This window comes from Panicum hallii, chromosome 9 (genome assembly GCF_002211085.1).
Source record: "Panicum hallii strain FIL2 chromosome 9, PHallii_v3.1, whole genome shotgun sequence".
NCBI classification, from domain to species: domain Eukaryota; kingdom Viridiplantae; phylum Streptophyta; class Magnoliopsida; order Poales; family Poaceae; genus Panicum; species Panicum hallii.
The window spans coordinates 70,737,345-70,753,015 of NC_038050.1; the positions used below are offsets into that span (position 1 = coordinate 70,737,345).

At 52.7% G+C, this 15,671-nt stretch overlaps 2 protein-coding genes across 2 annotated transcripts; one reads left to right on the forward strand and one right to left on the reverse strand.

Annotated features, from left to right (window-relative positions):
- Positions 1-1,956: 1,956 nt before the first annotated feature.
- On the reverse strand, positions 1,957-4,621 carry LOC112875782 (protein jagged-1-like). Its single transcript, XM_025939754.1, has 6 exons — positions 4,260-4,621; positions 4,030-4,176; positions 2,805-2,888; positions 2,562-2,690; positions 2,352-2,471; positions 1,957-2,248 (listed from the first exon to the last, which is right to left on the reverse strand). The coding sequence occupies exons 1-6, from the start codon at positions 4,402-4,404 to the stop codon at positions 2,178-2,180; spliced, it is 696 nt and encodes a 231-aa protein (XP_025795539.1). The 5' UTR covers positions 4,405-4,621; the 3' UTR covers positions 1,957-2,177.
- A 6,016-nt stretch (positions 4,622-10,637) lies between these two features.
- LOC112876513 (cilia- and flagella-associated protein 91-like) lies at positions 10,638-12,728 on the forward strand. Its single transcript, XM_025940642.1, has 5 exons — positions 10,638-10,771; positions 10,894-11,321; positions 11,406-11,639; positions 11,729-12,283; positions 12,390-12,728. The coding sequence occupies exons 2-5, from the start codon at positions 10,908-10,910 to the stop codon at positions 12,408-12,410; spliced, it is 1,224 nt and encodes a 407-aa protein (XP_025796427.1). The 5' UTR covers positions 10,638-10,771; positions 10,894-10,907; the 3' UTR covers positions 12,411-12,728.
- The last annotated feature ends 2,943 nt before the right edge of the window (positions 12,729-15,671 follow it).

The following is a 15,671-nucleotide window of genomic DNA, read 5'->3' on the forward strand; positions in this document are numbered from 1 at the left end:
TGTGATACAGGCGAGCCTCTGTAGCTGGGAAACAAGGGGAGTGATCTGCGTGTCTTGGAGTGCAATGTGCACTGGAATGCCCTACTGTTTGGAGAACCATGATGGCATGATGGACAGCAACTACTCAGGTGTTAGCATTGTCAGTCGCACTGTGCAAAATTGTTCATAGTGGATGAAAGCAAACAGTAGGGTTGTGGATATTTTCCTTTTCTTTTGCATTCGTTGAGTCTTTACTTCTGGGCCTACAAGTTAGAACTGTGCCTAAGATTTCAGCTTGTTGGGTGAACATAAACATTAGCAGTTTCTTGATTATGCAACCCATTTCATAGAATTGTTTTCCTCACAATATATGCAACAGCTGCGGCAGGCACTGAAACTTAGCTGCCTAACCTAACTTTTGCTCGCCACTTCCAATTGCCTCTTGTCACCCAGCATTTATCCATGATTTCTTCTCCTGAATTCTGTTTATCAACAAATACACATACCCAAAAAGAGCATCTAGCGGACGGAGGCCCAAGGACGGTCGTAAAAAGCCACAGTGGCCCAAGGAAGGGATTCCATGACAAGCGGACCCACCACGAGGCAGGCCTAGTCCTTCTTGGGCTCTTGGCCCATAAAAAGAGCTTTCCATGGCCCGTTTGGTGTTTCGCTTCTGGGAACATCGGGATTCGGGGAGGGATTTTGTATTTTTTTTTTAAAAGAAAATCTTCAAAGGAGTTCCGAGTAAGCCTAGGGTCGGTTTCGGAAATGGCCGGCAGTTAAACCAACTCGAAATGTGTATCGCGTATCGTGATGGAGGTGATCTGGCACACAATAACTCAAGATTTATACTAGTTCAGACAATCGTGCCCTACGTCCAGTCGGGGTCAGTCGGTTGTATTGGTTGATCCGAGGTGCTCGTGAGAGTGAGGGGGTTACACGCTTGCGAGTGGATGATATGGTATGATTGAGATCAGTCGAGATGTCTTTTTTTAGGCGGATGACCCTCCCTTTTAGAGTCCAAAGGGGGGTCTTCGTTGCAGAGGAACCAAAGGTAGAAAGAGTAAGGTAGAAAGAGAGTGTTCTTGTTTTGCCGGTCGAAGTCGCCAGCTCTATCAGTCGAGACTGCCGATGACCACCGTCCAAGTTCTAAGTCGTGGGGTGGCCGTCTTATTTTGTCCCTATGCATCATGCTCCGTCGGTTGGGGGTGAGCGTGCGACAATAAGTACGGTACGGTAATCACGCTCCATCCTTGGTGCTACGTGCCGTCAATCCATTATCGTCAATCCATTGTGATGGAGGCGTGTCCGCCGTGTCGTGATGACGTTGCGTCCCATTCCTTCACAAGGACGGGCAGGTGGAATAGTATCCCCCCACTATGGCATAACCCCCATGGAGGGGGTGGTTGGCATGTACGGCAAGTTAACTCCGGTGTGTCCATCTTTATCCTCAGCATCTAGCCCCGGGGACGGTCAGCGTGCGAGGCCCGGCCAACCCCTGACCTCGTCACTCGGGGAAAGTGATACGTGCGTGGCGGAGTTCGGTTGGCGTCTTAGATCAGTGCCATAGTACGGATCTAGGCCTTGGTCGTCCCGAGGCTCCAACCGACCGGTTCTGACCGGTCAGGACCGTGGGCCTGGACGGGCTGAAGAAAATCACTGCCTAGGAGGGCGCCCGTTTGATCCACGCATGGTTTTAGGCCATCCAGAGTTCCAGGTGGGCCCGCTGGGCCTCCAGAGTTCCAGCAGTAAGTGGGCCCGCTGGAACCCTAGGTCTCGGACCTGTCACCTAGCGAGAAATTTTTTTAAAAAATAAACCTAGTGAATAATGCTTATAATGCTCGTTTTTGTTTAAAGAACAATTATCTGGAGAGGTAATAGGATAGGTGATCAGAGATTAGTATCTCATCTGAATCTGATCAGAGATGTTCAGGACCAGGCTAGGCGCAGTAATGCAGTCATCCCATTAGCAGGCAATTTACTACATTATTCACAGAAACTTTTATTCCATATCGACAGAAACTGATGAAGTCTCTAAATCTCCTACAATGGAAATCAACTATCAAATGTAACCATGCAGCAGTATGCCAGTATAGCACATTCCAAGAGCGTATCTCTAACAGTAACAGGCTATCAACTCAATCCTGTCCCGTGGATAAAAACAGTCTAGAGCTACCGTGAGATGCTCAATCCTCGATCTATATTGCCTGACCGACGGCCAGTGAGACCACCACCAGCAGTGGCAGTAGAATTCTCTGTGAAATGGATCCTGCATAGTTATAGGCAACGCCAGTAGATCAGTTATCTGAAACTTTGCATGAAAACACACATGACTACCCTCATTTTTTTGACATCTGAAAAGAACTTTGTACCTGGTGCTGCTACATTGCCATTGTTAGAAATGCTTTCCGAGCCAGGTGGTGCAGGGGACTTGCTGGAAGAGTTTGAGAAGGGGAGGATCCCAATTCTTGAGCAATCTGCACCGATGGAGCCTGCAAGGGTGCCGTGAGTTAGCCGTTATGGGAATTGATCCGGCAGCGTCTGTGTTTGGAAGGTAAATTGCTTGGAGCGTTTGATCTTACAGTTATGAAAGCAAGGCATTGTGGTCATGTTGAGAAGGTTGCTGTAACCCTCCTTGCACTCACAGTGGTAGCTGAGACCAGAACCGTTCCTGCATGTGCCTCCGGTGCCACAGTATGCTAATTCACAAGCTATAGGAACAAAATGGTAGAGGAAGAATTAATTGAATAACACATATGGCATGGAAATATCATGCCTACAACAAAAACATATAGATTTCAGGAATGGCAAGATGTGGCAATTACGGTCGAGCGAGAAGTTTTTAGGTGGTGGCAAAGGCGTCGGTGCGGGTGCTGGCGAACCATTGGAACACGAACTGTCAATGGAACCTGAAAGGAAATATTATTATTCGGTCATTTGAAACGATGTGAGCACATATTGATAGAGTTGTTGCCAGCGCAAAAAGAAGTGTTGCTCGAAGCATATTGATGAATATTGTTGCAAGTGACATCTGGTTAAATATGTATGTGGGGATGGAAGACAGAGGAAGCAGCAGAAAATTCCTCCTGAAGTCAGATGAAGCTACAAACTGATTTTAGTGTATTCAGGTTTGAATAACCTAATAAATGCATTATATAATTTTCAGCAGTGTTTCTTGTGGCGTAAAAAGCATAAAGCAACTCTGAAAACGATACTAGACCCAAACACTCTAAAGAAATTATATAATACCTAGTAAAGAACAAACTTTTTCTATCCGATTGAGACGCGCCCTGAATTCACGAAACTGTCTTCTCTTCTAGTGGAGGGGGTAGTAGACTGACAACAAAACTGAAACGCCACGAGCGTAGAGCCGTTCCAATTAAGTTTATATGCATTCGGACTTTTCCTGCATATTTGCCTAAAAATAATTTCAAAAGCTGACTAAACAAGACTTGCAGAACATCAGTAGTCTTGAGAGTTTCCACGCAATACATCTGGACGCACACAATGCATGAAGAGTGCTAGTACAGTCCCACGCGTCAGGCTTTCTAAAGTGTGTCTTATGTCCTGGAATTTAGTCTTCCTATCCGAAATTCAGACAATCACTCTGAACAACCTTTGAGCTGGCAGAAGTAGTACATGAGGAAATTTTGATACACAGTGTGGTCTTAGCCTTGCTGTTGATCAGTGAATGAGCGCCTACCACACTCCCAGTACCCGTACGCACCCAGACCATCAGGGAGCACAATGATGGTATCCTAACAACCATACTGAATTCCACATATCCTAAAGCGAAGTTGTTGATCAAGTGGTGTCCCAGATAAAAGGAGCTGGCAGGCAGGCAGTTATGCGCGAAATCTGACGCGACAAGCAAGCAACGGGCGGGTGGTATCCGCGACCCGTGAACCTGCCGAACTACGCAGCGCAACACGCGACAGTGAACACTGGCAAAGCGGAACTCATATTTGAATTTAAATTTAAATTGCTATCCTGATTGAAGAAGAAGAAGAAGAAGAAGTAGCAGCAGCAGCGATGGAATGGCTTACTTACAGTTGGGGATGACGCATGGCAGGAACCTGAGGTGGTCGCCGACGTGGAGCTGCGTCCAGCCCGGGTCGCACTCGCACCGGTAGCCCAGCGTCCCCGGCGCCACCGTGCAGTTCCCCTTCCCGCAGGTCACCGTGCTGCAGATCGAGTCTGCTCGGGATCGTACCGGATCGTCAGGGGACACCGATGACGGCCAACGCGTCGGCAGAGGATCTGTCGGAAAGCGGGCTTACTGATGACGGGGGCGAAGATCGGGGCGAGAGGGGAAAAGAAGTCGTCGGCGCCGGACGCCCCGGCGGTGGCGGCGACGGCGAAGAGGAGCGCCACGAGCGCCGCGCCGCGCGGGGAGACCCCTCGCCTCCCTGCCGCGAGCTCCATCTTTTCTGGTTGGTTCCTCGGGCACTTCGATCTCCGCGCACGCGAGGCGGCGGTGGCGCTCGTCGTCACTTTTCCGCGTGTGGGCGGCGGTTGCGTTTAAGTGGGCGAGGCAGTTGGGTGGCAGGGGCTGAGGGGCAGGCGGCGATGGGCTTTTATGGGAGCGGGCCTTCCAGGATTGACTCGCTCAGCTGCGGGCGAAGTCAAAGCGCATTCCGGAATGGCGCCCGCCCGTGAACAAATTTCAAACACGATACTTAAGTGATTCGAAACCATTCAGAAATTTGGACTGCGACTATGTTGAACTACCTCTCGCTTTCTTCTTTTCCACTCAAGCGTCCAGCAAAGGCTCCTTCCTTTTGTCTCTTCACTGAATCAAGTTCACGAGCCAGGCGCTGCTTGACGTGTTGCGAGGACCCCGAACATTCATGCGTTCATGCATCCGCGGGGAAGGCGACGGACGGCGATGCTTATCCTCTCAACGAACCCTAAGCGCGTCCCGGGAGAACCACAATTTCAAACACGAAAGCAACGCGCCCGTGTTCGATTGATCCAACCGTCGCCACCTGCACGCCCTGAAAATGGACGTTGACAATAAAATGGCCAGTGTTCATCTGCCAGAAAAGGAGAAGACGCTCGAATCGGTGCCCTCCATGGCCGCATCATCCTCTGAGACGGACGACTCGTAGAAGAAAAAAGAATGTCGGATAATGCAAGCGGCGTAGGAGCCTCCGTGCTCTTTCACACGGCTTGTACACGGTTTTTTTCTTTTTCTTTTTTTTTTTGATTGCTCGTCGTGCGTGTCTCTCTCTCTCTGTGAAACGATGGATCATGTCCTGGAAACGTGCCAGGCGTCGCCTAAGTACCGTGGGATTTGTGTTGGTGAGTCAACTTAGTGAGGATTTAGCCTGAGCGAAAGTAGAACGGGGATACAGTAGACATTATTCTCCTCTGAAAAAATTCAGGGCTCTCCTCTGTTTCGTGTTGGTGGAATGAATGCAGTACGCCAGAACTGATATCCAGGAGCCAAGCAAAATATGAAATTTCGTATTGGGCTACATCACCACAGTGCATGCATTGTCACAGCCCACGGTATCTAGCCTAAACAGGACCCATCAGGCAAGTCTGGAGTGGGCCCTTTTCTAACCGTTGGGAGCAAGCCCAGACATGCTGTTCGTCATCCATTGCCGCTCTGAGCCGGATTTCTTAACACCCAGAAATGATGAACATGCTTCACATCAAAAATCAAAAAAAAAAAAAAATTGACGAGCATGCTTAATTCCCAGAGAGGATGGATGCCCAATGACGAACATTTCTGGCGCCCACGGAAATAAGCACAATGTACTAGTACTAGAAGGGGGCCATGCCATGAGTTAGCTGTAGCGAATCGTCCACATCACGGAAGGAACATGGCGAGACGAGTAAACGGACATGGCGGAAATCGCTTTGCCGCCAAAGGATCCGGCGTTGGTGGGTGGGGGGAGCCCCCTACCCCATGTATCCCATGGAGCCCCCCAAAGTATGGCATGGTCCATGGATGATGGGCGGCTGTTCTTCTAAATTTCCCTCACCACAAGCTACTCATCTCTTCCTTCCCAATTCAACCGCACTACCACCATGTATTGGAACCCCAACAAAAGATGAGCACAAAGACCTACCCCATATCCAAAGGATGCATACTGGACAAGCAAAGCAGGCAAACCTGAGACTTTGCCCATTTTTCTATCAGCAGTTATAGCATCTTCATAAATCATAAACTGATGACCCTGAAACGAGAGAAATAAGCCAAGGTCTTGAATATTGACAAAGAAAAAATAGTAAGAAACTGATTCCCCCCCACATACCAATATGCGCTCAAAATTTGCATGTGCTTCTGCAGCTTCAAGTGAGCCTGGATCTATTTTTGAGTAGATCTCGTGATACTGCTGACGTGCTCCACGAATGTCACCAATACATATACCTTGCGCTAGAAAGGCGTATATCTCCAATAGTGTTTGCAAAGGATTCCATGATCCTCCTCATGCAAACAAATACAGTTCGTCTCCACACCACCAGTGAAGTTTGTGAAATGTGCACCAAAATATTTAATGAAGCCCAAGCAGTCACATCCCTGTACAGGAAGTTTGAAGGATAGAGTCAAAGAAATGTTAAAATTTCGAAGAGTATACTCATCTAGAAGTTAGAACTGGGCAAATGATCTTCTTAAGAGAATGAACATTTTTTTTCCAAGTCCATCTTCTCCAGCAGCTGATGCATTCTTGCGATAACGTGGTTCATTTGGATCTCCATGGAACAACCATCTCCAGCCGGTTGCAGGTTATCTGACTGAATTTCGCGTTTGCAGGTTATGGATCTTGCACTTACTACTAGCGGTTACAAAAGTAGAGCACTAAGCATCACAAATTCCCACTGCTGAGCGCGGCAGTCTGCAACCCCATAGGCGAGCTTCGTCACGGCAATTCTGAAGCAGGGTGCGCAGGTCCTTGTGTTCGTCCTTGAAAACGACTCCATTCCTGCGCTTCCACAACATCCAGCAGCATAGGATGGTGAAGCAGTCAGAGTGTTCGGCATGCACGAGTGCCGGTCTCGGTATTTGTTGGAGATCATCCACCAATTGGTCAGGAAGGGATTAGTACCCTAATTGCTGAGCCTTGGCGTAGGGGCAGTAGTGGAACATGATGTGAGTTTCACATGCTGCGTCGGTGACGATCTTCTTCTTGTAGAGGTGGGCCTTGCACTGTATGCGGTCATTGAGGAGTAGCCAGGCGAAGAACTGTACCCGTGGCGGGGCTCTGTTGCGCCAAGCAAAGGCAGCACTGGAACTCGGGTCGCTGTCATTAGCGGACTATCCGGGCGATCTGGCGACTCAGTGAGCTGCGTTCTGGCAGTGATATCCCGCACGACCTCGAGTTCTTCCAGGGCTGCTGCCGATTGTCTGAGATGAATCCAACGTGAGGACAGGCGGCTTCATCCATCCATCAGCAAAAGCATAATGACTTGACTCCCAGTGGTTGCAGGTTGTTTAGCATTGGGCTTCATTACAGTCAAGAGTTCAGCTGCAGTCTGAAAGCCAGTGAGCAGTTACCGTCATAGATGTCAACAAACACGAAATATGCAATACATCCATCGTCCTTGGATAGAATCAGCTGGTTAACAAACGCTAAGCACTTCTTATCCCAGCGTGTGCGCTGCAATTGCGCAAGCCTTTGGAATCAAGCTGACACATACCGCATCTGAAGCCTTGTTTTCTTTGCGCACTGTGTGAATTCGGCTCCATCCAAAAGGCAGTCGTCACGGAAGATCGCTGAAAGTTCAGCCGTAATGCAGATAGGCCGGAGTACTAATCGAGGGTGCAATCCTCCGGATTCTCTTCTCGATTTCTTATTGATAACCTTGTCGAATCCTTCTCATGGCGTCCCGGAAGCCCTCCGGCCATTCGTCCCTGCTCATGCTCGTCCTCGTCACGGCGGGACCAGGGATCGTCGTCGCCTTGAAGTTGGAGCCGGACGGTACTAGCAGCCACTTCCCGCTCTGCTCGACTGCGCCCCGGCGCTCTCCAGGAACGATGACGACAGTGCGTTCCGGGCCAACGTGCTGTTGCTCCTCGCTGCGCTCCCCTCCGCCGCCGCCGCCGCCGCGCCCACAGGCTTCGCCGCCACGCCGTACGGCTGCCGCAACAGCGCCTTCGCGCGCGGCCCCTGCTTCGGCCTCGGCGCTGGGCGCGGCTCCCCTTTCTCCTCCCTCGGCGACTTCCCGGGCACGGAGGCGGATAGGTTGGATCTTGCGCTGGCGCTGACGGAGGCCGCCGGCAACGGCGGATCGCCGGAGGACATTACAAAAGAAGAGGACTCATCTATAAATTTTTGGGGAAAATTTTGCAATATACCCCCTAATTTGGATCGCGATTAATAGTCGCGATCCGAAATAGGGGTATATGTGTAAAATATCGAATCGTAGTTTTTCGATATACCCCCTAAATTGGATCGCAATTAATAGTCGCGATCCGAAATGGGGGTGTATTTGTAAAATGTTGATCCGAATTTTTTCAATATACTCCCTTTCTCCTCCCTGGCGATTGCCTCGCGTGCCTATCCGACGCCGCCCAGGACGTCGCCCGCGGGTGCCGCGGCAGCCGCCGCGCCGCCGCCTGGAGAGCCGTGTGCCTCCTGTCCTACGCGGACACCAACACGTCATCCGCCCGCGAGGACGCGTTCCGCGGCTGGTTCTACATGAACGGCGGCGGCGCTCGGGAGCCAATGCGCGGGCGACCGCACGACGGTGGAGTGCTCCCGGTGCAATGCATCAACGACTCGGCGCTCGTGGTGCCGGCTTTGGTGGTGGTGCAGGGCCGCAAGCTCTCCAGAGTCCGCTGGCACGCCGTGGTAGTGGTCGGCTACGGCTGCTACCTGCGCGTCGCTCTCTTTGCTCCGGCGCTGCGGTGGATGGGCTACGGTCAGCTCTCTTTGTGTCTGTGTCGGTGGATTTGCCGTCCTTTCCATTCCAGCGATGACGATGCTGCCGCCGTTGCTTGCAGTCATCGGAATCTTTTACCGATAGACGTGGGCTTCTTCGAGGTGTGCGGGTTGCTGTTCTGCATCAAGAAATCCCGTGAGATGAATCCAGCGTAAGGACAGGCGACTTCATCCATCCATCGTGTGGTCGACTTGACTCCCAGTCGTTGGGAGTTCTTTGACGTTGGACTTCATTAGAAATCAAGAGTTTTGTTGCAGCCTTGCAGATACATTGTGTGCCTGAACTAGGTTGGGACTGGGCTGATCAGAGCTCGTTGCTCTGAAGTAACACATTACTGACAGAACCTCTACCCATCGGTGTATCTTCTTCCGCAAACGACTTAGGTAGTTACTCCTATGTTTGTGCTCGTGTTCAACTGTTCAAGTGATCGTTGACCTGGCTGGGAGATATTTGTAGCGCTAGTGCATCAGGCATCAGCACCCACGGTGACTGGCTGGCTAAGGGTGTGTTCGTTTCACCCCTCTAAAACCCGAAACATCTAAACTTTAGAGGTCCGGCACCGAACAGCCCTCTAATTCGGCCTCTAATAAGACTGCGATTCTTTAGAGTGAGGGAACACTCTAAAGTTTTTTAGAAGGCTCTAATTAGAAACGAACACACCCTAAATGGATTATGATGAAGCGATGAAGATGAACTACTATTCTGTTCAGACTTCAGACTCATTATCCCAACAACCAACAAACAGGGCCTTTGATAGAGCCAGAACTTGGCCCATTTTTTTTAAAAAAATGTTTGGGAGCAAGCCCAAAGAGGGCTTTACATCTTCTTTTTACCCTCTGAATGAAGTCTGAAAATGATGAGCAGAGGAGCAGATTTCCGAGCACCGACCGACCGACGCCAGGAGGACCAGGTGCGCGTGCAAGGAGCCTCCACAATCCACACCCGTGCGGTTATTAAAGGCGAGCAGGGCAAGCCACATGGCGGCGATCCATGCGGCATCATGCCGCTCCCCATCCAGCTGGGACGCCGGTACGGGACAGTATGTCCACGTCACGGTCACTGGCACCAACAGCTAGGCAGGTGATCGGTGGATGGATGCATCGATGAACTGCAGCTGATGACGGGGCAGCAGGCAGGCAGGAGGCTCGGGGCTTGAATTGAACAGGGAGGATCCGGGCCCGGCCGTACCGCGCACAGGTGCCCTGTCACCGTCTCGGATTCGCAGGTCACAGTCCAGCACAGGGGTCGCAAGCGCAGTGGAAAACAAAGCGTCTCTGACTGAGAGGCGACCAGAGCATGTGAGTTCTTGGCGCCAGCGGGTGTAATCGCATCGAATCCGAATCTGACGCGTCCAAATCTGAAAACCAGGCGCGGTCAATCATCCCGGAATCATTTCTTGTGCTCATTTGCAGGGAGTCTCTGACAGTCTCCGGCACGTCAAACTTGCAGGCGCAGCAAAGCACCAGTGTCAGAACGAATCGAGAAGAGAACATTCAAGTTCAGGTTCAGAGATGAGAGCCCTGAACAATGGACAGAAAGGACGGGCTGACAGGCAGGGAAGGGCCATGGACCGCGCGCGCACAGCTCACGTTTCGCCATTGTCAGGGGGACGGACGGAACGCAACCGATCGGCGAATGATTGGCACGGACGGACCCCGCCCGCAGTTGCAATAATGCCGCTGCGCTCCCGTATTAAAAAGATTCTGACAACCGAGAGCTCGCGCGGCGGCGCTGTTGCTAGCTAGGATCCATCGTGTCCGTGGCCGCGGCGGCCACCCGCTTCACGTGGCCGGCCGCTGGATCGGCTCGCCGCGGTTGACCGGAGCGTTGAGCCGGTCGTCGCCGCGCGGGGTGGTTGGCCGCTGGCGTCGTCCGCACTCGCGTCGCGTCCGCTCCGGTTGGTACTTACCGTAGATAATCTACGCCGTGAAATACGATGCGTATAGTAGGCGAGTCTGAAGATGATGTGAACGTGCGGTGCGGTGGGATCATCGTGTCTTCGTGTGGTGGTGCTTGCAGGGATCGAGCGAGCGATGGGGAAGGCGGGGAGGTGGCTCAAGAGCTTCCTGTCCGGGAAGAAGGACAGGCCGCGCGCCGAGGCGATGGCCGTGGCGGCGACGCCTCCTGCTACGGGGGCACCCAAGGACAAGCGGTGGAGCTTCAGGCGGCCGGGGCAGGAAGGGAAGGCCGCCGCGATGACCCCGGCGGCGAGGCGCAGCGGGCCGGACGAGGGCCTCGGCCTGTCGGCGACGGACATCGAGTTCGATCAGAAGAAGCACGCCGTGGCGGTCGCGGTGGCGACCGCGGCGGCCGCCGACGCCGCGGTGGCCGCGGCGCACGCGGCAGCGGCGGTGGCGCGCCTGTCCTCTCGCAGGGCGCGCCTGCCGGCGAGCCTCATCGAGGACGGGGCGGCGGTCAGGATCCAGGCCAACTTCAGAGGCTACCTGGTACGCGTCCGCAGCTCAGGACCGCGCGCGGCAGGATTTGGATAATGTAACTCGACCATTGATTCAGCTCATCTTGCGTGGCAGGCGAGGACGGCGCTGTGCGCGCTGAGGGGCATCGTGAAGCTACAAGCTCTGGTGCGGGGCCAGCTGGTGAGGAAGCAGGCGAACGCCACGCTCCGGTGCATGCAGGCGCTGCTCACGGCGCAGTCCCACCTGCGGGCGCAGCGCATGCGCGTCCTCCAGGAGCACTACCACCTGGCGCCGCCGCCGCCCAGGCCACGGCACTCGCCGCAGCACCCGAGGCACCGCCGATCCTATGTAAGTTGGTTTCACCGACACTGCCACACAGCACCTGCAACACCTCTCATCCCTGGCAATGGCTAATCGCGGTGTGCATGGAAACCCAGGAGATGGATAGGTCGTGCGAGGAGAACGCCAAGATCGTGGAGATGGACATCGGCGAGCCGGCGCGGCGAGACGCGGCCAAGGACAGGCATCTCCTCCTCGAGCACCACGGCCGGTGCTCGCCGGCGCCATCGGCGGTGACGGAGCTGAGCCCGAGGGCGTACAGCGGCCACTTCGACGAGCTCTCGGTGGCGACGGCGCGGAGCAGCCCGCAGCACGGGTCGGCGGCCTCGGAGGCGTGCCCGAGCTACATGGCCAACACGGAGTCGTCCCGCGCCAAGGCGCGGTCCCAGAGCGCGCCCCGCCAGCGCACCGACGCGCTGGAGCTGCAGTCGAGCCGGAGGAAGGGGACCCCACCGAGGGGCGCCAAGATGCAGCGGTCCTCGTCGGTGGCCGGCGGGGCGCCGCGAGGGGGCGGCCAGTCGTCGCCGTGGTCGGCGGGCCTGAGGCTGGACGCGTCGAGCGCGTCGCTCAAGGGCAGCGAGTGCGGGTCCACCAGCTCCGTGCTCACCGCGGCCACCGTGTACAGCCGGACACGGTCGCTCGTCGGCTTCGAGGTGAGAACAAAATCGCAAGATTCCCGTCCCGTAGCGCCCGTGTAGATCATCATCGATCGTGCCATGTAATCTTGACAGAGCCTTCTTCCCTCTGTTCCTTCTCCAGGTGCGACGTGGCCTGTACTGAGCTCTCGCTGTCCCTGGTGTGTGCCATGGAGGGGTGGCTTCAGGAGTTCAGGTCTTCCAATGATCCAGGGTGCCTCCTCGGGAGCTCCAAGCAGACGCTTGTGATCAGTTTGCAATTACTCTCGTCAGTGTGCCAAGAGAGCAACGAACGTGGCTGGTTCAGAGCAGTACATAGTAAAATTTCAAACTGTATATTTTTGTAGCCCACTTGTGATGTTTTGCATGGTATTGGGTGGTATGAACGGATACCACGACACACAATGTAATAAGGTTTGATTGCAAACCCTCGTGGAAGATACAGTATTGTTTAGATGTGAAATGAGTTCACTAGTGTTAACTCCAGACACAGGGGGGGCATGCTGCGATTTGCTGGGTGCTAAACAAATAATAGCGTGGATCCTACGTTGGGTGCTAAACAATACTATACGTTGGAGCAACTTATTCCAAGGTAACACCTTCTTGATGGGTCCAGACCTTAGCAAAAGAACCTGCATCAAACACTAAAATTGCCCTAACAGGATTAGTGAGAAGAAACTGGTGAGATTCCCTAGGGTAAACGAACGGAGGAGTTGGGGAGGAAGGAGAGGATTAGCGGAAACGGCCGGCGCAGTTCGCCGGAGACGGCTCGGCGAGGGTTCTGGGGTGTCTCCCCGACGCCCGACCCGGCGGACCCGACCCCTCCTCCGGCTCCGCAAGCCAGAGACAGAAACAGTGGCGTGTGATACGGGGGTATGGGCCTTTGGACGGGGAGGTGGGTTTGTCTTCCCGGCGGCCGAAAGCACAATCTGGGCCCGGGTGGCCAGAGTTGGGCCGCACTCTTGGGCCTAGCGGACCGGCTTCCAAGAGCGTTTGGAGTCTGGACGAGCACACATTGCAGGAACCTCCATTTCCATTTCTGTTTATTTTTCGCGAGTATTTCTGTACATTCTTGTGGCTTGATTTGGACATTTAGACACAACCAAACAACTCATGGGAGAATTTTTGTTTTATTATAAAGGCTCCCCCCCCCCAAAAAAAATCATGCAAATAAGGCCTGAGCCCCAACACTCTACAAGATTCTTCATCACCACTGAAACATCGCAAAAAAAAAAGAAAAGAGTCAAGTTCCATAGGCATCAGCCACTCGATCACTAACCCATCCTTTTTCTTCCCAAGCCAACCGCATCATGCCATTGTCTCCATTCTGCTGCAACACGGACCACGGCACAGTGCAGTAGTGCTATTGCATAGCCATCCTCAAACTCGGGATGTTTCAGTTTCAGTGAGAACAAGCAAACAGGAGCTGAAAGGAAGAAGACGACCTTGCATCGTTACGCCTTTTGGGCAATAATTCAGGCCCTAGTGGGATTAATGATCAGTCACTGCCGGACCCGCCATTGGGAAGACGAAAGAGATTCTCAGAGCCCATCTCTGATACCTCCTCCGGGCATCATCCGGGCTAGTTTCTGACAGCATAAGTCAACAAACTTGCCACAGTTGCCATGATGTTTCAGCCTTTCAGGAGGTGAGTCGTTTGCCGTCGTTCCCATGTGGCACAGTGCCAACGCCCACTCGCGCACCGGCCACCACCATACACTACAGTGCCGAGTGCGTTCGGCGTGCGATGTTGATCCGCGCCTCTAGTTTCCCAGCGTCGCCACGTCTGCACGACTGCACGTACATGCTTGCCCCGTCTGTCCGTCTTCGTCCTCGGGGCGCTGCGGTCAAGAACGCCCCGCCGTCGTCCATGTGGCTCTGATGAGCTCCGATGTGTTTTCCACGGTGCGGCTCAGGGCCTAGCGTTGGTGTGGCGGAGGACGCAGCGACGGTGTGGCGTAAGCTGTTTGATTGTGGATTTCAGTAGCAGCCGCTTGGACCTACCTGAGCCAGCCAGACGCGGGGGAAGAGGCCCCAGCCCTTTTTCGTGACAGGAGCTCTAGCGCAAGCTCTTGGAGTGGATGCAGGAGAATCTGTTCCTGCCTCTAGAATGCAAAGAAACCCATCGCCACTGCTTCTCCCTAGTTCTGACAAAAATGGAAGGGATTCTGAATTTGAAGAGAGAGGCATTGCATTCGACTGTTTTGCATAATCAGACAACAGCCCATGAGTTTCCTCTTTCCGTAGGGCCAGTGACAGTCTTGCCTGCTAGTCCATCTCAAGAACAAGATCGATGGATGTTTGCTGTGATGCTACTGCGATTTTAACATACTTTGATTTCAGAAGGAGAAGTTCCATCGCAATGCTTATATCTCGAAAATGACCTGTGAGCTGTTCTGTGCACACATGTCGTATCATTTTCAGTCCATGGTAGGTGCTCCAATTCGCAGCACAGAGACGTGGATGAAGAATGATGGCCGTCGCGATGAACAGTGACGAGATTCTAGTGGTGGAGAAAAGAGGTGCAGATCTCTGCCACAGGCTGCAGGTTGCTCACTCGCTCAGGCCCAGATGAACAGGTAACCGTTCGCCTTGTGCTGACGCAAAGCATGGGGCTACAGGAGTAGCCACTGAGCGATTATCCATCATTTCTCGCTCAATTATGCAGCCGACAAACGCAATTGCAGGCGATCCAGGTATGCTTATTTGTGTCCGGAGCCCAGTGTCCAGATCCTGTTTCGCAACTGCATGATATGACCTATTCTCCATTTCTCCTATAGGGCTGACCTCTGAATAATCTGGTGAGCCACTGAATCTGTAGAAGAACGTCCTCTGCGCTAGAAACCACTTTCAGTGGCACGATCCGCAGGCAACTGCAATAATGCAGCCCAAAACAGAGATTTATTCCTCAAGACGTATCTGAATATCGGGACACTAGGTGTTGCTTCACTGATGATATGCTGCACAGCGTATCTGAACTAAAATCCTTACATATTTCAGCTGAACACATCAAGAATGTTTGGAAATACTTTCAGTTCTCAGAAGAACACTGCTAAATACAGTGAACAAAAGAGCTAGCCTCTATCTGATTTACTTCATATGAGCAAGCATTGTAGGTTGCCAATAACAACGTTGACATTGTTTCAAGTCCTAGAGTTCTGAACAATCATATTCAGAGCAATATCACTTTTGCATGAATGTCAAACACCTACTCATTGCTATGCATATGTCTGCTTTTCTTTTTCAACTAAATATTGTAACCTGCATCTTTGTCACTGCTCTTGTTCCTTTGTTTCCTTTATTTTTGAACTTTCAAGGAAAACCGCTCCCATTCAACAAGCATATCCGGGGAAGGCTATACACTCATTAGTTACTACTCCAACACTTCCCTGTCTATCTTTCACTT

Excerpts from the sequence above, each read along its gene's own strand:
- LOC112876513 (XM_025940642.1), top strand. The coding sequence starts at position 10,908 with ATGGGGAAGGCGGGGAGGTGGCTCAAGAGCTTCCTGTCCGGGAAGAAG. Across the intron at positions 11,322-11,405 it reads CCAACTTCAGAGGCTACCTG|GCGAGGACGGCGCTGTGCGC; the intron begins GTACGCGTCCGC and ends CTTGCGTGGCAG. Across the intron at positions 12,284-12,389 it reads GGTCGCTCGTCGGCTTCGAG|GTGCGACGTGGCCTGTACTG; the intron begins GTGAGAACAAAA and ends TTCCTTCTCCAG.
- LOC112875782 (XM_025939754.1), bottom strand. The coding sequence starts at position 4,404 with ATGGAGCTCGCGGCAGGGAGGCGAGGGGTCTCCCCGCGCGGCGCGGCG. Across the intron at positions 4,177-4,259 it reads GATCTTCGCCCCCGTCATCA|ACTCGATCTGCAGCACGGTG; the intron begins GTAAGCCCGCTT and ends GATCCCGAGCAG. Across the intron at positions 2,472-2,561 it reads AATGCCTTGCTTTCATAACT|GCTCCATCGGTGCAGATTGC; the intron begins GTAAGATCAAAC and ends GCACCCTTGCAG.